Here is an 18,022-nt window from a genome sequence, read left to right as displayed (position 1 = left end):
GCTTTTGAACCGTATAAATAACTTTAGCAAAACCCAAATTTAAAAAGTTTTTAGAAACTATTACTTTTTGTTCACGTTTTTCCAAAAAAAGAATTCGGTCTCTTTTCTTGTTCAGTTATTTTAAAAGAAACCAGTTCCTAGCTTTGTTCCTCAAAAAAGTTACTAGTTCCAGGAAGTTGTATACATACATATATATATATGTATGTATGTATATATATATATATATATATATATATATATATATATATATATATATATATATATATATATATATATATATATATATATATACACGTACAAACATATATATATATATATATATATATATATATATATATATATATATATATATATATATATATATATATATATATATATATATATATATATAACGGTTAATGGAGAAAGTATAATACTGCCTAAACTGAATTAAAAAAAATAGAGCAAAACCTATTTTCTTTTCATTTGTATAATTATATGTTAATTTTTAACAACTTGTAACTTGCAAGTTTGTTATATTCTCAGTTTAAGAAACTGAATCATATTTAATAGAATAGAAAAGGTTGCTCTAATGAGATAAGAAGTCAAAGTACATAGAATTTCAGTCTATAATAAGTATTACAGAAGTTTAATATTTAATAATTATACAATTATAAAACGCCGAGAGTTGTTAAAACAAATTGCGTGCTCGTATATATACAGTGGCGGCAAAAAGTCATGCACCCAACCGAAAAATAACACTTTTTTACTATTTACACATATAAATTTTATTTAAAAAACACTAATAACTGTCCCAAATGTTAGCAACATGAAATATAAGTGTCTTAAAAATAAAAATAATATGTTTAATATTTTGTATGACCGCTTTTGGCTTTGAGGACATGCATGATACGCCGTGGCATGGACTTGACCAATGAATGTAAGGTTTCTGGGGTGATGCTTTCCCACGCTTTATTCAAACACCTCCACAAATCTTTCAAACCAGTGGATTTGGATACCTGCAGCTTTCGGAAGATGATCTCCCACAGATGTTCAATGGGATTGAGGTCAGGGCTCTGAGGAGGCCACTCCAAGACTCGTACACGTTTGGTGGTTAAAAAATCACATAATCGCTTAGCTTTGTGACAGGGTGCGTTGTCCTGCTGAAAGACAAACTCACCTTGTCTGCCAAATAAAGCACCAGCTGAAGGGAGCATGTGATCTCTTAGGACTCTAATGTACTGGTCCTGGTTCATTGCACCTACACAGCGGTACAATTGACCTATCCCGGACCATGACATGCAACCCCAAACCATGATAGACCCTCCTCCGTGCTTCACAGTAGCATTAATGCAACTGTTGTGGTATCTTTCACCCAATCTTCTCCTCACTAAAACTCTCTTCCCACCACTAAACACTTGAAAACTGCAGACTCACTCCAGAGAATCTGTTTCCATTGATCGATGGTCCAGACACGATGTATCAGTGCAAATGCTCTCCGCCTCTGGGGGTGATCACAAGTTAACAGTGGCTTCTTCGCAGCCACATAAGTGTTTAAACCAGCTTTCTGCAGCCTGGCTCTAACAGTCCTAACAGCCAGTCTGATTCTATATAGTCTATATAGCCTGGCAGCTATATCAGAGGCAGTTAACCGCCTATCCGCTTAGCTCATTTGGACAAGAAGACAATCATCTCTAGTCGACGTCTTCTTCGGACGACCACTGTGGGATCTATCAGTCACCAAACCTGTTTCCCTGTATTTTCTAATTAGCCTAGTTACTGTTGACTTGCTTATTCCCATTTTCTGAGCCACTGTATCAAAAGTTGACCCATTCCTGACCTACACAACCACCTCCAGCCGCTCCTCCGCAGTCAGCTTCTTTGCTCCAGTCATGATAATAATTTTATAAAAATAAATCTAAAATAAAAAAATTGTTTTGTGATACCAAGTAATATGAAACACATCATTAAACAATATTTAGAATGAAAAATAATACCAAATAAATGCTAAGCAAGTAAAATTTGTGACCACCAATGCCAAGTCTTAATTGTACAATTAGGCCCACCATATTAACCTCCATTTTTCAAAATAAAACAATAAATATTGCAACCAATATAAAAATTACAATTAATATCCACTAAAAACCAAAAACACAAATACAAAAGAACATGGACTGGTAAGTTACAAGCCCAAATTACAAATAAATAAAGTATAATCAAATATATCAACTGTAAACAAAATTTAAAGGGACATCAGCTGATCGCATAAATTAACATCCAAATTACCACAAAGTTACTAAAAATTAAAAGTCACAAAAAAATTTAAAGTTCCTACACAAAGTAAACAACCTTGACATTAAAGAGCTTGAAATCTGGTTGTTTTTATTTTTAAAACCTATTCTAAAATCAAAATTTTGTTGTAAAAGTTGCTGGGTGCATGACTTTCTGCCGCCACTGTATATATATATTTATATATATATATATATATATATATATATATATATATATATATATATATATATATATATATATATATATATATATATATATATATATATATATGTATATATATATATATATATATACATATATATATGTATATATATATATATATGTATATATATATATATATATATATATATGTATATATATATATATATGTATAAATATACATATATATATATATATATATATATATATATATATATATATATATATATATATATATATATATATATATATATATATATATATATATATATATATATATATATATATATAATGAAAATAAAATTATATATATAAATTACGCTAAACTTTTTGAAAGCCTCAAAAAATAAAAATTAAATTTACTAGATAAATATAAGTTAAATTTGAAACGCACTTGGTTTATTAGAAGAGAAATTACTGGAAGCTAAAAAAGTACATCTCACCCTTTGCCAAACATGGTTAAACATAATAATGAATTTTTATATGATAAAAGACAAATTACGGAAAAGTTTAATAAATATTTTGTGTCTGTAGGACCAAACCTTGCAAAAAACATTTCTATAGCAAACAGTTTAATGATCTATGTTTCCATCTTAACTCTTACTTGAACTCTTTTGAATTATCTTTTGAAGAGTTTGAAATTGCATTTAAAATGTTGAAATCTAACAAAGCAGTAGGCCCTGATGGTATTAACGGCAATATTATTATAAGTTCATTTGATGTTGTAAAAGATATACTCTTTAAGATTTTTTCAATTTTTAATTTCAAAATTCATACCAATATTAAAAGATGGTGACATTGAGAATATAAGAAACTATCGTCCAATTTCACTACTTTCTGTGTTCTCTAAAGTTTTAGAAAGAATTTTGTACAATAAAATTTATAATCATCTTACTATAAAAAATTTATTATACAGCAATCAATATAGATTCCAAAAAAACAATCCCACTAAACATGACTTTTTTACAATTTACAAGAAATATATCTGACTCATATGAAAATTCTCAATTTACTTTAGGTTTCTTCATTGACTCGGCAAAAGCTTTTGATACTATTAATCACAAAGTTCTTTTTAAAAAGTTGGAGTGGTACGGAAATAATGGAAATATATTAATTTGGCTTAAAAGTTACCTAAATAATCGGAAACAATTTGTTTATGCGGATGATAACGTATCATCTTATTTGTTAAATATTTTATGTGGAGTTCCTCAAGGATCCATATTAGGACCCCTCCTATTTCTAATATATATTAATGATCTACCAAAAGCTTCTAACCTAATGACAATTATGTTTGCCGATGATTCTAACTTATTTCTTTCTCATAAAAACATTTTTACACTTTTTAGCAACATAAACATTGAACTAGCCAAAATTTCCGAATGGTTTAGATTAAACAAACTATCATTAAATATTGATAAAACTAAATGGATTCTTTTTCATCCTTATGGTAAAAAGCACCAGCTGCCTAGCAATTTATCCGTGTATTTTATTGATAACATAATTATTAAAAGAGTTCTAGTGACACGATTTTTAGGTGAATATATTGATGAAAATCTTAATTGGAAAAGCCACATTGCTAACTTTTGCAATAAAGTTTCAAAGAGTATAGGCATTTTATACAAAATAAGAATAGATAAACATACCTTAATTCAATTATATTATTCGCTAATTCATTGCCATATTAATTATGCAAACATAGCTTGGGGTAGCACTTATAAAAGTAAACTTAAACCTCTCTATCGGCAACAGAAGCATGTAGCACGCCTTATAAATTTCAAGGACCGTTTTGCTCACGCCAAGCCTCTTTTATATAATATGAAAGCACTTAATATATATGAGTTAAATGTTTTTAATACTCTTTGTTTTATGTATAAATGCAAGACCCACCTATCACCCGTTTCTTTTCGTAACTTGTATTTACAAAGAGATAGAAATATATATATTTTAAGGAACTATAGTTAAATTCGACAACTATTTTCTCAAACTAATTTTGGAAAATTTTTCATTTCATTTCGCGGCCGTTTTTATGGAATAGTATAGTTCTAAATACTTCTCAAGAATGTAATTTTGATTCTCTTAAACGAAATCTTAAAAAACTCATTTTTCCAACTGAAAATATACTAATCTACTTTTAAATTTTTAAATTTTTGAAAATCCTTTATTTATGTTAGTATATGTATATATAATGTATATCTTTTTTGTTTATTTTTTTGTTTGTTTTTTTATCCACAAGCATTTATTTAACATGTTTAGTTTTGGTGAACTATTTAACATGTTTTAGTTTTAAAGTTTTAGAACTCTTTTATTTTAATATTGTATGTTTATTTTTATTTTAATTTATAATATTATAATACGAACTTTATATACTTTTATTATTAAATTTAATTTTGTAGTAAAAAAAAAATGAACAAAAATAAATAAATAACAAGAATAAAAAAACGTTCAAATATTTTCAATAGCGGTTTCTCTGTGACAAGACCTGATCGCATTTTTTGTGTATCCACGTTCTTTATATTTATTTTTATTATTTATTTCTTAACGATATCTTTACTTATTAACTTTTATTACTGTAATAAAGTTTTTTTTTTTTTATAAATTGTAATAAATATTGTAATAAAGAACAAAAAACAAAAAAACAAATATATATATATATATATATATATTTATATATTTATTTATTTATATACTTTAAATGCAATAAAAAATCGTTATGTTATAAATAACTTTAAATCGTTGATCTTTTTCAAAATTTTAATTCAAAGTTTAATTTAAGAGAACTTTTAAAGGCGATGCTCCAACTAATGAATATAGAAATATCTTTATTATTTTTTTATATAATCATGGAATGGTCTTTGGGTCTTTGGTTTTTCTTGACTTGATTTCTCTGGGTTTCGATTTTAGTTTTATCCTAATCCTAGTTTCTGAAACTTTGATAAAACTGAATCGATGAAAAAAATTGTTCTAAAGTTTTAAGATTATAAGGATGTTCATTACTTGCAAAAAAAAGGTTTTTTTATTATGATCATCTTGAAAAAATTTCTTATCAAAATCTAATTTCTAAAGTTAAAAGTTTTTAAATTTCTTAAATTAAGAATTTTCAAATCACATAAATAATTCAGTATACATTTATCAATTGAAGCATTTAATAACATAAAATGTGATTTTAATAACACAAAACGTGGTATTAGTTTTCAGCTTTTATAGACATTTTAAATGTTTTATTATAGACATGCTATACGTTTAAAAAAAAAAGTTAAAGTTAACTGCTAAAGCATGCCCAACAACCTTGTCTTTTTAGACTGTTTAGATCAGCTGCCTGTTTTAAATGATCAAAAATATTAGAGTGTATAGTGTATCATCAGTAAATAAATTTTAGAGGTAAGATTATGAGGATGTTCATTAATGTAGATGAAGAATAACACAGAACTGAGGAAAGACTTTATAGAAAAATTACACAGAGCTGAGAATAGGCTTTATGGAAGAACATAAATATATATATATATATATATATATATATATATATATATATATATATATATATATATATATATATATATATATATATATATATATATTTACATATAAGCAGTGATAAAAATCCATCCTGATAATCAGGATAAATTTTTTTTTATCTTTATCAGTAAAAAAATAGGTAATGGAAAGATATAGATTTATATATTTTTATTGATGAATTATGAGTATATATATATGCAATTTTTAATCAGACTGATTAAGATTTGTGCATAGACTTTGTTTGTAGAACGTAATTTTAGAAAGTGCACAAAGTAATTTTTTTTGTTAGCTATATTTTGTGTTTTAACAACTTATGTTTTGATTATTATTTAACCTTAATTCTGTCATTTTTACTAAATGTAATGCTAAAGCAAACAGCATAGTCTTATATTAAACTTACAGAAATTTGTTAACAGTTGCAAAGCAGAAACCAAGAGAAGGTTATAATGCGTTCAAACCCCTGTTTAGAAACAAATGACTATTAGAAAGCCTAGAACTGTTTTCATAAAAATTTTGATTGGCTGAAAAGAAAAAGGATCAAACTTTATTATTTTGGCATACATGTTTTTGTTATATAAAATCATATAGACATATAAGTTTCTAAATTCGGCTGATCCTAACTCTTATTATTAACATTATAAGTTTATTTAACCTTTTAGTTTATGTTTAATTTTTAAACTAATTTTTGGTGTGAAGATATTAAACTACAATAATAAAAAAAATATTGGTAATTTTTTTCTGTGAGGTGTTTGGACACAATGGAGCATTTGGACTAATTGCAATGATACATATGGATTTATAAACAGAACACGAGATTGCAAAGTTTCACAAGGTATGGAGTGGTGTTATGGGTACAACTCTGAAGTAGCAGATTGTTTTGGTATGTCTAAAATTGATAATTATAATTATTATTTATGCAATGCAATATCATAGTAAGACATTTATAAAATATCATAACACTATTTTTAAAATGTAAAAATTAAAAGTCTAGTTCAAAACCTTGAACACTGTTTTAATGTAATGCTTAATTTATCATATCAGAAAAATTAATAAAAAAATAAAACCATAAATTTACTACTTCAAATTAATAACAGTCAAAACGTACATATTTTAAAATATTGCTCGTTTAAACGCGTAGTGTGTGAAACATTAAAGTTGTAATCAAGAAAGTGCAATATGTATTTGAGAAACACTAGATGTAATATAGAAATCGTAATATGTATTTAAAAAATTCAACATGTAGTTGAGAAATCGCAAGATGTAATTAAGAAACACAACATGTAAGTAATAGTTAGTTATATGTAATAAAGAATACATAAATTGTAATTAAGAAATTGTGATACATAATTGCAAATTCACAATGTAAGCTTTATATCATTATAAAAAGTTTTCTGGAACATGAGTTTATATAAGTTAATATCATTAAAAAAGGAATTAAAAGATCGTTGTTTTATTTGTTAATGCATTGTGATCTAAAAGTTTGCTATTAAATTGAATCGGTATAAGCATTTATTTTACCAAATTTGTATACATCCGCTTCAGAAATAACCTCCCAGCAAACAAGTTGTGTTTGGTCTATGCGTGGTTCAACATCAGCGTCATTACTAGCCCACCATCGGGGGACAAGCATGGTCCAATCCAAGTCTTGCTCACCGACGCTTTGCCATTACCTTTTTTTATGCTTTTGGTTCACTTGTTTTTTTTAAACATTTATTGTTATTTTTATAAATAACCAATACTTTAATAAACGCGAGAGTTTAACTCAGAGACTGTTGGGAAACAAATGCGAGATTTTAATTTAAAGATTTTATTGTAAAACAAGTCAGGAAGAAAAAGGTGTGGCGGGGTGATGTTTGCCTCCCTAAAAAAGTCGCATGAGTGATATAAAATGAAATATGGGATATTTTTAAACTATAAATATACATTCATTTTAGTAAAAGGTTTTATATTACCAAATATTTTTATTTCAAAAAAATTGCCTTGCGATACAGTATATATAAAAGTTTAAGGTTAGCGAACGGTTAAACTTCTACCGTCATTCCAATTTGATGCTTGCTTGAACTAATGCTTGGTACTTTTTGATATCCGTATTTTTCTGCCTTTCAAGCTGATAGATTTAGCAATTTCAACCAAGTCACCCAAAAATAGCCAAAAGTGAAGAATATGTAAAATAGGTATAAAATTGTAGTTGATGTAAAAATTGTAAAATAAACGATAAAAATTAGTAATTAAATAAGCAAGTAATAGATTTATCTTTTCTACATTAATTAAGTAATACATATTTTTACAAAAGTAAGTATTTTTACATAATTAAGTAAAACATTTTATAAGAAATGCAAAAAAAAAAAAAAAAAGTATAAAATATAAAAAAAAACAACAACAAAAAACTCATTGAGTGCATATACAAATTACACTTAAAGAGTTTTTTGTTGTTGTTTTCTTTTATTTTTTATACCAATTTCTATATCAATGAAATTTTTTGGGATGCAATATAAAAAGAGCATCTTACGTTTATCCAATAAATTACAACTCATTGACTCCATGGTAACAATAGATAATCGTGTAGCTTTCGAAAAAATAATCTCAATGAAAAACATAAAAATTATAAAAACATATTCCAATTATCTTAAAACTATAAACTCATTGTGATCTACACAGATATATCTATAAATATTCTGCATTTCAATTAAAGATTTCAATACATCAAACACATTTAATTTGCAAAGGAATAAAGCAAAAGCATAAAGAAAGATCATCATTACTATTTGATGGCTTCATTTGCTAACGCTTGAGACTACTCGCCCTCCGATTTTATTGCAATCTTTTTCTCCTGACAATGTGTCAGATGATTTAAAAGTCATTTAAACAGTTTTGTACCTAAGTTCTAATAATAAATAGATATTAAAGCACTAACCCTACACCAAAAAGTAGCATATATTTATATGTTATAACTTATCTATAGATTAAAAAACTAATTTACTCACAATATTGTGTTACCTTCATTTTACCTTTTTACATAATTAGTTTTCATCGTTCTTGATTACATTGTTAAGCTAACATCATTATTCAATTTAATTATAACAATTACTCAATCACATCACTTTTTTATGTAAGTAAAACAATTAAAAAAATTGAACAAATGATAACAATCATGATTAGATTATGATTTTACACTTATTGACGCAATTAAAAGAAAATGTTTAATCTAAATATGGTTTCAAGTCAGTCACGCAAAATAAATGTCAGGTCAAACTCGTAAAATAAGTATAAAATTATAACAAAAATAAATAAAAATAAGTGAAGTAAACGAAGGAATAAAATATAAAAAAACTGAAAAATGAGTTTAAATTATAAAATCTAACACTCTATAATGCTTGACTAATACAATAAAAACATTGTAACAATAAATAAAATATATTTCAAGAAAAATGTATAAAATATCGAAGAAAAGTTAGAACAAATAAGAAAACCATCAAGTATATTTAGCTTACACTTTTAAGGCACGGTTTGAAAAACCACCATTTCTACAGGAAGCTTGCAAAAACCATCGCTTTATGCGACCTCTCGACATCTGTATTACATACTCCTTTTTCATGTTTTTGAACTGCATCTGTTAAATTTAAAGCAACGTATTTAGATGTGATCCACTTAATTACCACAAAATAGTTGTCTAATAATTTACATACTGTTAATTATGCCAGGAATTTGTTTTAAATACAAGGGAGTGCTGCTACTCCAATAACTTATAGCCTGCTGCTACAAGGAAGTACTGCAACATTGACTGAGGGTTTTGTTGGGGCAGAAAGTCTATTAAATAATAAAAAAAATAGAAAGCATGTGAAAATATTCCTTATGTTTATATTAAAAAGTCACCACTTCGAGCAAGTCTCACAACAAGCAAAAAAACAAAATTATTTTATGCCGCTTAATTGCAGATTTACCCATTTATATAAGTAAATGATATAAATGTATATCTATAGGGGAACCTGTTGTACCTTTGACCACTTTTTGCTTTAAGGCGTTTTTTGCGTAGCCTATTGAGTAAATCCAAACCATTCAAACTTTATAATATTCTCTTATATTTTGCCCAAAAATTATACTTAGAACTTTTTTTTATTTGACCAAGAAGTATCTTTTTCCCGCGTTTTAAAAAAAGAAGTCTATTGGTCAAAGGTACAACACGTCCCAGTGAAAATGCGCACATGGGATACGCGTGGATTTTTTCCACATGTAACCCATGTGGGGATTATTATTTTGTCCCATGTGGGTTTTATATGGTAAATCCCACATGGATTCCATATGGTAAATCCCATATGGGATACGCGTGGGTTTTTACCACATGTAACCCATATGGGGATTATTATTTTGTCCCATGTGGGTTTCATATGGTAAATCCCACATGGGTTTTATGTGGTAAATCCTACATGGGATATAGGTGGAGAATACGACATGTTATAGATCTTAAATGCCACATATTTTAATCCAAATGGTATAAAAGTAGTCAATACTAGACAAATGAAAGTCCGAATGCTTCTATGATAATTTTAAAAATTCTTTTAATTTAAAAATTACTTAAATAGTAATTTAAAATTAATCATCGAAGCTTTCAGAGAGGCTTAACTTAATCTGGTATTTGCTACTTTATCCCATTCGGTATTCAAAACGTGTAGCATTTTTGATCTTTTACATGTGATGTTTTCCACCTATAACCTATGTGGGATTTACCTTAAACTATTATGACGAAATTTTATAAAATTAAAAAACGTGTTGCAAAATGAATTTATTTAAAAATAAATGCTATTTATCAATACATCCAAAACGAATATTAAAAATATTATTTTTTCTTTTGCGATTTACACGCCGTTTTTTGTCAATTGAATTAATTAAATCGCTTCGGCTTATATATATCGGTTTTTAGAATCTTCTAACTTTCTTCAAACATTTTCTAAAAAAAAATAAAATATAAATACAAATATATATAAATATAAATATATATAAATATAAATATATATAAATATATATATATATATATATATTTATATATATATATATATATATATATATATATATATATATAGAGAGAGAGAGAGAGAGAGAGAGAGAGAGAGATAGAGAGAGAGAGAGAGAGAGAGAGAGAGAGAGAGAGAGAGAGAGAGAGAGCAATTTTAATAAGGAACCTTATTAGTCGAGCAATTTTAATTATTAGCCAGTTTGAAGTCATTAATGACTACAATATTTCACAAATAATTATTTCCTAATTTATTACTTACAATGACTAACGTTTATGCGTAATTGAACACATATTATGCGTAATGATCTTGAACCCATGAGGAGAATCCTGAAAAAAAGTGATCAATAAGGAAAAGTAGTTAAACAAAAAAACGAAAACAAAAATGTAAAAACCTACTTTTTCAATGATGTAGACTTCTATAATAACAGGCCTTGACATCGCGCAAAATGCCGTAAAAACTGAAGGCCGATTAAACTTTCACTTTTACTTATATTGATATATTTTTATATTAGGTAGGGTGTAATGGCAGCCTATGTTTTCTAATAATAATCTCTAGTAAAAACGGAAATATAAAAAGAAAACCAAAAAATTGTTAAAAGATAATCATATTTTTCGTATTTCAAATTTCATTAAGAATATTTATGTAATATTAAATAGTATCAATAACAAGCAGAACCATAACAAAGTATATATCTATATATTAGAAAGATAACTGTATTTTTAATTTTTTTTGCTAAAAATGGTAACAATAAAAATCACCAACAATAAAAAACACCAATAAAAGTTGATTCAAGCAAAAAAAAAGTTTTATCAATATATCTCAACAGGGTTAAAGTCCTTATACTTGGCAACTTGTAGTCAATACACATACAATCATATAAACTTCGTTGCATAGCAAAATACTCATATGCTCTACATATAATATCTGAAGTATATAAAACTTCACCAACATTAACTTTTCTCATAGCATTAAGGTGTTCGAATAGAATATTTGATTGAAGCGAACTTTCTTTATTTTTTAAAAATCTAACTGCTTCAAATAAAGCTGATTTTGTTTTTATTAACTTTAATTTGTTTACAGCTAAATATGAAATATTACAAATTGTGCCATTATGGTTAGCTACAAATGAATAATCATTGAAAATTACTAAAATAAATAATGAAACACCAAGTTTGTACATTTTTGATTGTATGTGTAAACTTTTTTTATTAAGCTGGAAAACAATAACATCGTTATTATCACTTAACAAAGATTGAATATCGTCAAATATAATTTCATCCTCTTTTAGAAAATCATTTAACTCATCTGGTAAAATGCTTCGAAAACCGCTTGAAGTTACATTTTTTCTAACTTTACTTGCTGGTGTGGCTAAACAACTAGGCGGAATATTTTAAAAACAGATGGTGGGTTTAAAGGTCGTTGCTTCCCATATTTGCTTTCAAAAGGTGCTTCATTTGGCCAATGCAGTTGACATAATGCTGTATAGTCTGTAACAATAAAACCAGTTCTTGGGATAGCTTCACTACATCTTTTTCTCTCCTCTAGATTCTTCGGGAATTTATAAATTAATATTTTTGTCGTAGTTGAGTATTGATATTTTTGTTGTAGTTGTAATTGATATTGTAGTTGTATAAATTGATATTTTTGTTGTAGTTGAGATAGTTCGACTTGCAAAGAGATACACAGCATTTTAAAGGCATTTTTAAGGCATTTTAATTATTAAAAAAACTTATCGTTAGTTTGACAATATTATTACCTTACAAAGTTAACGCCTTGAACCTTACATCAACATCAAGACAATAACAACGTTATTGTCTTGATGTTGGGCTATCTAATTTATAAACCAATCACATTTTAAAGATTTATTAAAAAAGCGCGAACACAAACTTTCATCTAATGTTAAAAGATGAAAATGTTAACACAGTATTAGGAATTGGCCTTCAGTTTAACAACTTTGTTGCGCGATGTCAAGGCCTGTTATTATAGAAGGCCGCGGTCACACATAATATAATATTCTGAAACTAATAAACAAACATCTAAATTTCTATAAGTAAATTTATTCTTTGATCATTGCCTTCATATCCTATCTTATTTTCATATCATAATCTATTATGGAATTATTTATATAACATATCACAACAATATTATTAAATTTGTGATGTTCAAATATCATATGAACATCCTCTAACATGTTCATATGATATTTGAATATAGTTTCTTGAGTATATTATCTGCAAACAATTGACTGATGCAAGTTCTAATGTTGTCAAAAACCAAGCATGCATGCATGGGACACTGCAGTGTCCCACAAAGAAATGCAGGTTTGAAAGTCAAATTTTGTTTTATTAAAAAAAAAAATTAACATAGGGGGGAAATAGGGAGGTTTCTGTAACTTTTTTTAGGCTCCAAAACTTTTTACTTTATATATAATAAGGTTCATAAAACTTAAGGGACTAACGAAGTACATTGAGGAACAAAAACAGGATATTTACTGAAACTTTTAAATTTTTAATCTGGAGTACCACAGTGTAATTGGGAATAAAGTCTTTGGGTCCAGTATTCAAAGTAATATGATCTAAAGTAATATATAAATTAAATAAAATGCTTTAAAATGCATGCAGTTATACATATAACTCCTGATAGTTAACTATATGTATAACTAGTTATACATAAAATTTATTATATAAACTTATTTTTTAAGGTTATGCTTGAACAAATTAGAACCAATTAATTCAAATTCAAGATTTAGTTCAAGTTCAAGTTATTTGTTCATTGTTTTTTCACTATTTTATATTTATTTGTTCAAATTTTTTAACTAGTACTAATTCTTACTACAGTAAGAATATTTATCATTGTTGAACGTGATTTTATTAGTAACTTAATTTTACTATCAACATATTTTGACAACACCCTTTACATTTTAAATGATGACAGCTTTACTTTTCTATTGATGTTAAATTTATTAAGTTTCAATAACTCATATTTAATTTTAACTGAAATATTGTAAGCTGTGTAAGGGTTTGTTTTATCTCAAATGGTGTTGTAAATAAATTAAAAATAATATATATATATATATATATATATATATATATATATATATATATATTATAAATATTATATATATATATATATATATATATATATATATAGTATTTAGGCTATGGGATCATCCATAAATGATGCCAGTAGATAGAGGGGCAGTGTGAGTTTAACAATAATTGACAATAAGGAGGAGATGTTGAGACCAAAATAATGTCAATTTAAAAATTGAATTAAAAAAAAAAGTAAAATATTTTATTTTAAAAAAAAGTAAAACAATTTATGCTAGCTATGAGCAGGTTTTAGAGGTATTTACACCAACAATGTGGTCTAAAAACTTCTTGCTTTTGTTGCTTAAAACTGTAGAGGATCATAGGAAAAACAATTTAAATTCAGAAATTAGCTTGCTTATCTGAAAGAACAATTTACGCATTTTTTTTTTTACTTTTAGTACTGTTGAGAATAAATGTATAACTGAACCAGAAAAAAATTGATGGTATATGCATTTTTTATATTATATTAAAAATTCAGATATACCATCATAATACGATAACAAAAACTGACATCATTTTCAATGGGAAATGGCAAAAAATTGACTGAGTTTGATAAAGGGTGAAGTTGTTCAACAAACCGGGTCATCATCTGACATCATTATGCATAGATGACCCTACAATTTAAGTAAAATAAGTAATCAATTTGCCATATTTCTCTTTAGAAAGTGTAAGAAAAAAGCATTGTTATGCTGAGAACCTACCTATTGAGCAAGCTTTGACCACCTATTTTACAAATTTGAGAGACAGAAGTGGAAGTGCGAATCGCAAAAGAACTAATAACAATGCTCTAAATTGATTTTAACTTTGTAGACTAGCATTAATATAGTATTTAGTAATAATACATGATTTTTATAATTTGTATTTATTTCCATTAATTATCAGTTGTCAGTCTCCATTTTATAAAATGAATTAAAAAACTATTTATTTATAGTATAATAATAATACATAAATACTAGTTTCCTAATGCTATTATCATCACAATGTTAATGGTATTCGTTTTAAAGTGAAATTTTGTATCAATTTTATTGTTTTAATGTTATATATATATATATATATATATATATATATATATATATATATATATATATATATATATATATATATATATATTACTTTTACTTTATTTACAACACCATTTGATATACAACAAACCCCTACAAAGCTTTCAATAATTCAGTTAAGATTCAGTCTGAGTTATTGAAACGTAATAAATTTAACATCAATAACAACATAAAGTCACGTTCAACAATGATAAACATTCTTACTGTAGTAAAATATAGTACTAACTGATAAATTTGAACAAATAAATATAAAATTAACAAAAACAATGAATAGATAAAAACATTAACTTGAACTCTAACTAAATCTTGAATTTGAATTAATTGGTACTAATTTATTCAAGCATAACCTTAAAAAATAAGTTTTTATAACAAATTATATGTATAAATAGTTATACATATAATTAACTATCAGGAGTTATATGTATAACTATATGCATTTTAAAGCATATTATTTTATTTAAACATTACTTAGATCATATTACTTTGAAAACTGGATCCAGAAGCTTTATTATCAATAACACTGTGGTACTCCAGATTAAAAATTGAAAAGTTTCTGTAAACATCCTGTTTTTGTTTCTCAATGTAGTTCGTAAGTCTCTTAAGTCTTAAGGACCTTATTATATCTAAAGTTAAAAGTTTTGGAGCATAAAAAAAGTTACAGAAACCCATCCTATTTTTTTCTTTTTTAATAGAGAAAATTAGGAATTCTTTGACTTTCAAACCTGCATTTCTTTGTGGGACACTGCAGTGTCCCATGCATGCAAGATTGGTTTTTGACAACATTTCAACTTGCATCAGTTAATTGTTTGCAAATAATTTACTCAAGATCTATATTCAAATAACTATAACATTATCCTAATAATACGTCTATTTGCACAAATCTTAATCTTATTTCTATAAGGAAAGATAAAAATTATTCGCGGTACATACATACTTGCTTGCCATTCTCTTTATTAATATAAAATAATTTCTCACAAAATAAACGTAACGCAATGCAATGTCGATTTAAAAAATTTTTTTTTAGTTTTTTTTTGGTTTCCAGCTTTTAAATTAATTCCCATGCAAATCCCACAGGAAACCCACGTGGGATTTCCCATGTGTGTAAATACCATATGGTTCCCACATGTAACCCATGTGGGATTACCCACATGGGTTTAAGGTGACAAATTTCCATACGGATACCACATGGGAAAATCCGTCCCACATAAATCCCATAAATCCCACACGGAACCCACGCGGAACCCATGTGGGACGCGGTTTTATTTTTCACTGGGGTACGTTGTACCTTTGACCGATGGGCGTTGTTCCTTTGACCAAAATGTTATTATTAAAAAATCATGCAATGTTTGAACCCTTTTAATATTTTAGCTTGTTATATATTATATAGAAACTTTTGGTCCATCTTATATCAATAAAAAAAATCTAATTATTTTGTAATCAAGCCTAATTGTCTAAAAAAAAACTAGAAAAATCAATCCTTACAATCTTGCAAAGACTTGTGTATTAAAGTTACGATACTCAGTATTACTAATTTTTTTCAATAAAATCAGTTATTATAACTATTTAGATAAAGTCACATATTTTCTTTAGTTAGATGCTACTTACATGAAATAATTAGGATTAAGGTCCAAAACTTTAAACGCGATTTAATTGTACAAAACATATTTTCTAATATATACAGTTATTTTTATTATTTTAGATAAGAAAAGAGCAAAAATATATTTTTATAACTTATGTTAGCTGGCGGTCTATATTCATTTACATATGATCATAATGCTTTTTATAGAAAATATCTTAATGATGACAACAAAAAATACAATGATAAAAGAGTAAAATATATTAACTATTGCAAATAGTCAGATCAACATCAAACATAAGATACTGACGCTTAGATGAACCATGACCAATACTTGGTGGTGGAAGTTTCATAATAATATCCTTAAGTTCCAAATCATAAAGATTGTCATCTTCTCTTATAAACTTGTTACAAAAGTCTCCTGATTTCTTAAGATACTTAATTTTGTAAACTATACCAACAACTTCTAAAACTTCTGCTACATAAAATCTAGAGCATTTCTTTCCAGCCAACTTGACAATTAAAAAATCTCCAGAAACAATTTCACTTTCATTATCAAGTATATTTACTCCAAAATCAATTTCATTAGAGCTTTCATCATTTAAACATATGTCAGACTGACTAAAAATAATCTGCTTTGCCATTTTTTTTCTTTTGCTTGAAGAGGTCTTTTTAAATTGTTGGTTATTAGATTTTGAATCTAGAATAACTTTAATTTCAGGGGTATCAGTTAAAATACATGATTTTCTATTACCTCTTTTTGAAGTATTTGTTTTTCTTAATTTGGCTTTAGGATGAGGTCGTATTATCTCAGGTGAAACAATTGGTCTTGATGGTAAACTCACAGTAGGGATTTCCCCTAAAACAATAGATGACGTTGATGGTACACTGGATGGAGCAGTTTTAACATCAATAATCTCATTAGAAAGGCAAGCTTCAGTATTCACTATTGGCCTATCAGTAACATTTGCAGCTAAAAAGTCAATATCAGTAAAAATATTTTCATTAAATGGATAAAATCCAGTACATTTAAAACTGTTTATAATATTATTTGGTACAAAAGCATGAGGATAAGCTTGACCAACAAGGTAAGATATATCATAAATTGTGACTGGTTTACCAGCATTGCCTGGTGATATCATCCAGTTATTAATGGCATTGTTATAAAAAGTTTCAAATGGTCCAAAAACACCACGATCAAGAGGTTGCATTTTATGTGTTGTGTTAGGATGAAATGTCATTAAAATTATGCCTGATTTTTTTGCTAACTCAATAACAGAAATGTTTACATGACTCTCA

The 18,022-nt window shown here is 26.6% G+C and overlaps 1 protein-coding gene across 1 annotated transcript in view; it reads left to right on the top strand.

Moving 5' to 3' along the window:
- The window catches only part of LOC136080705 (uncharacterized), a 200,251-nt gene that overhangs the window by 129,485 nt on the left and 52,744 nt on the right, over window positions 1–18,022 (top strand). Inside the window, exon 6 of the mRNA XM_065797695.1 lies at window positions 6,728–6,862. Within this exon, the coding sequence (XP_065653767.1) occupies window positions 6,728–6,862 (135 nt within the window). The remainder of the gene's footprint in view (window positions 1–6,727; window positions 6,863–18,022) is intronic.

This window comes from Hydra vulgaris, chromosome 05 (assembly GCF_038396675.1).
Source record: "Hydra vulgaris chromosome 05, alternate assembly HydraT2T_AEP".
NCBI lineage: Eukaryota > Metazoa > Cnidaria > Hydrozoa > Anthoathecata > Hydridae > Hydra > Hydra vulgaris.
The sequence above is the reverse complement of the archived record's forward strand: the minus strand, read 5'-3'. Positions and strand labels throughout refer to the sequence as shown.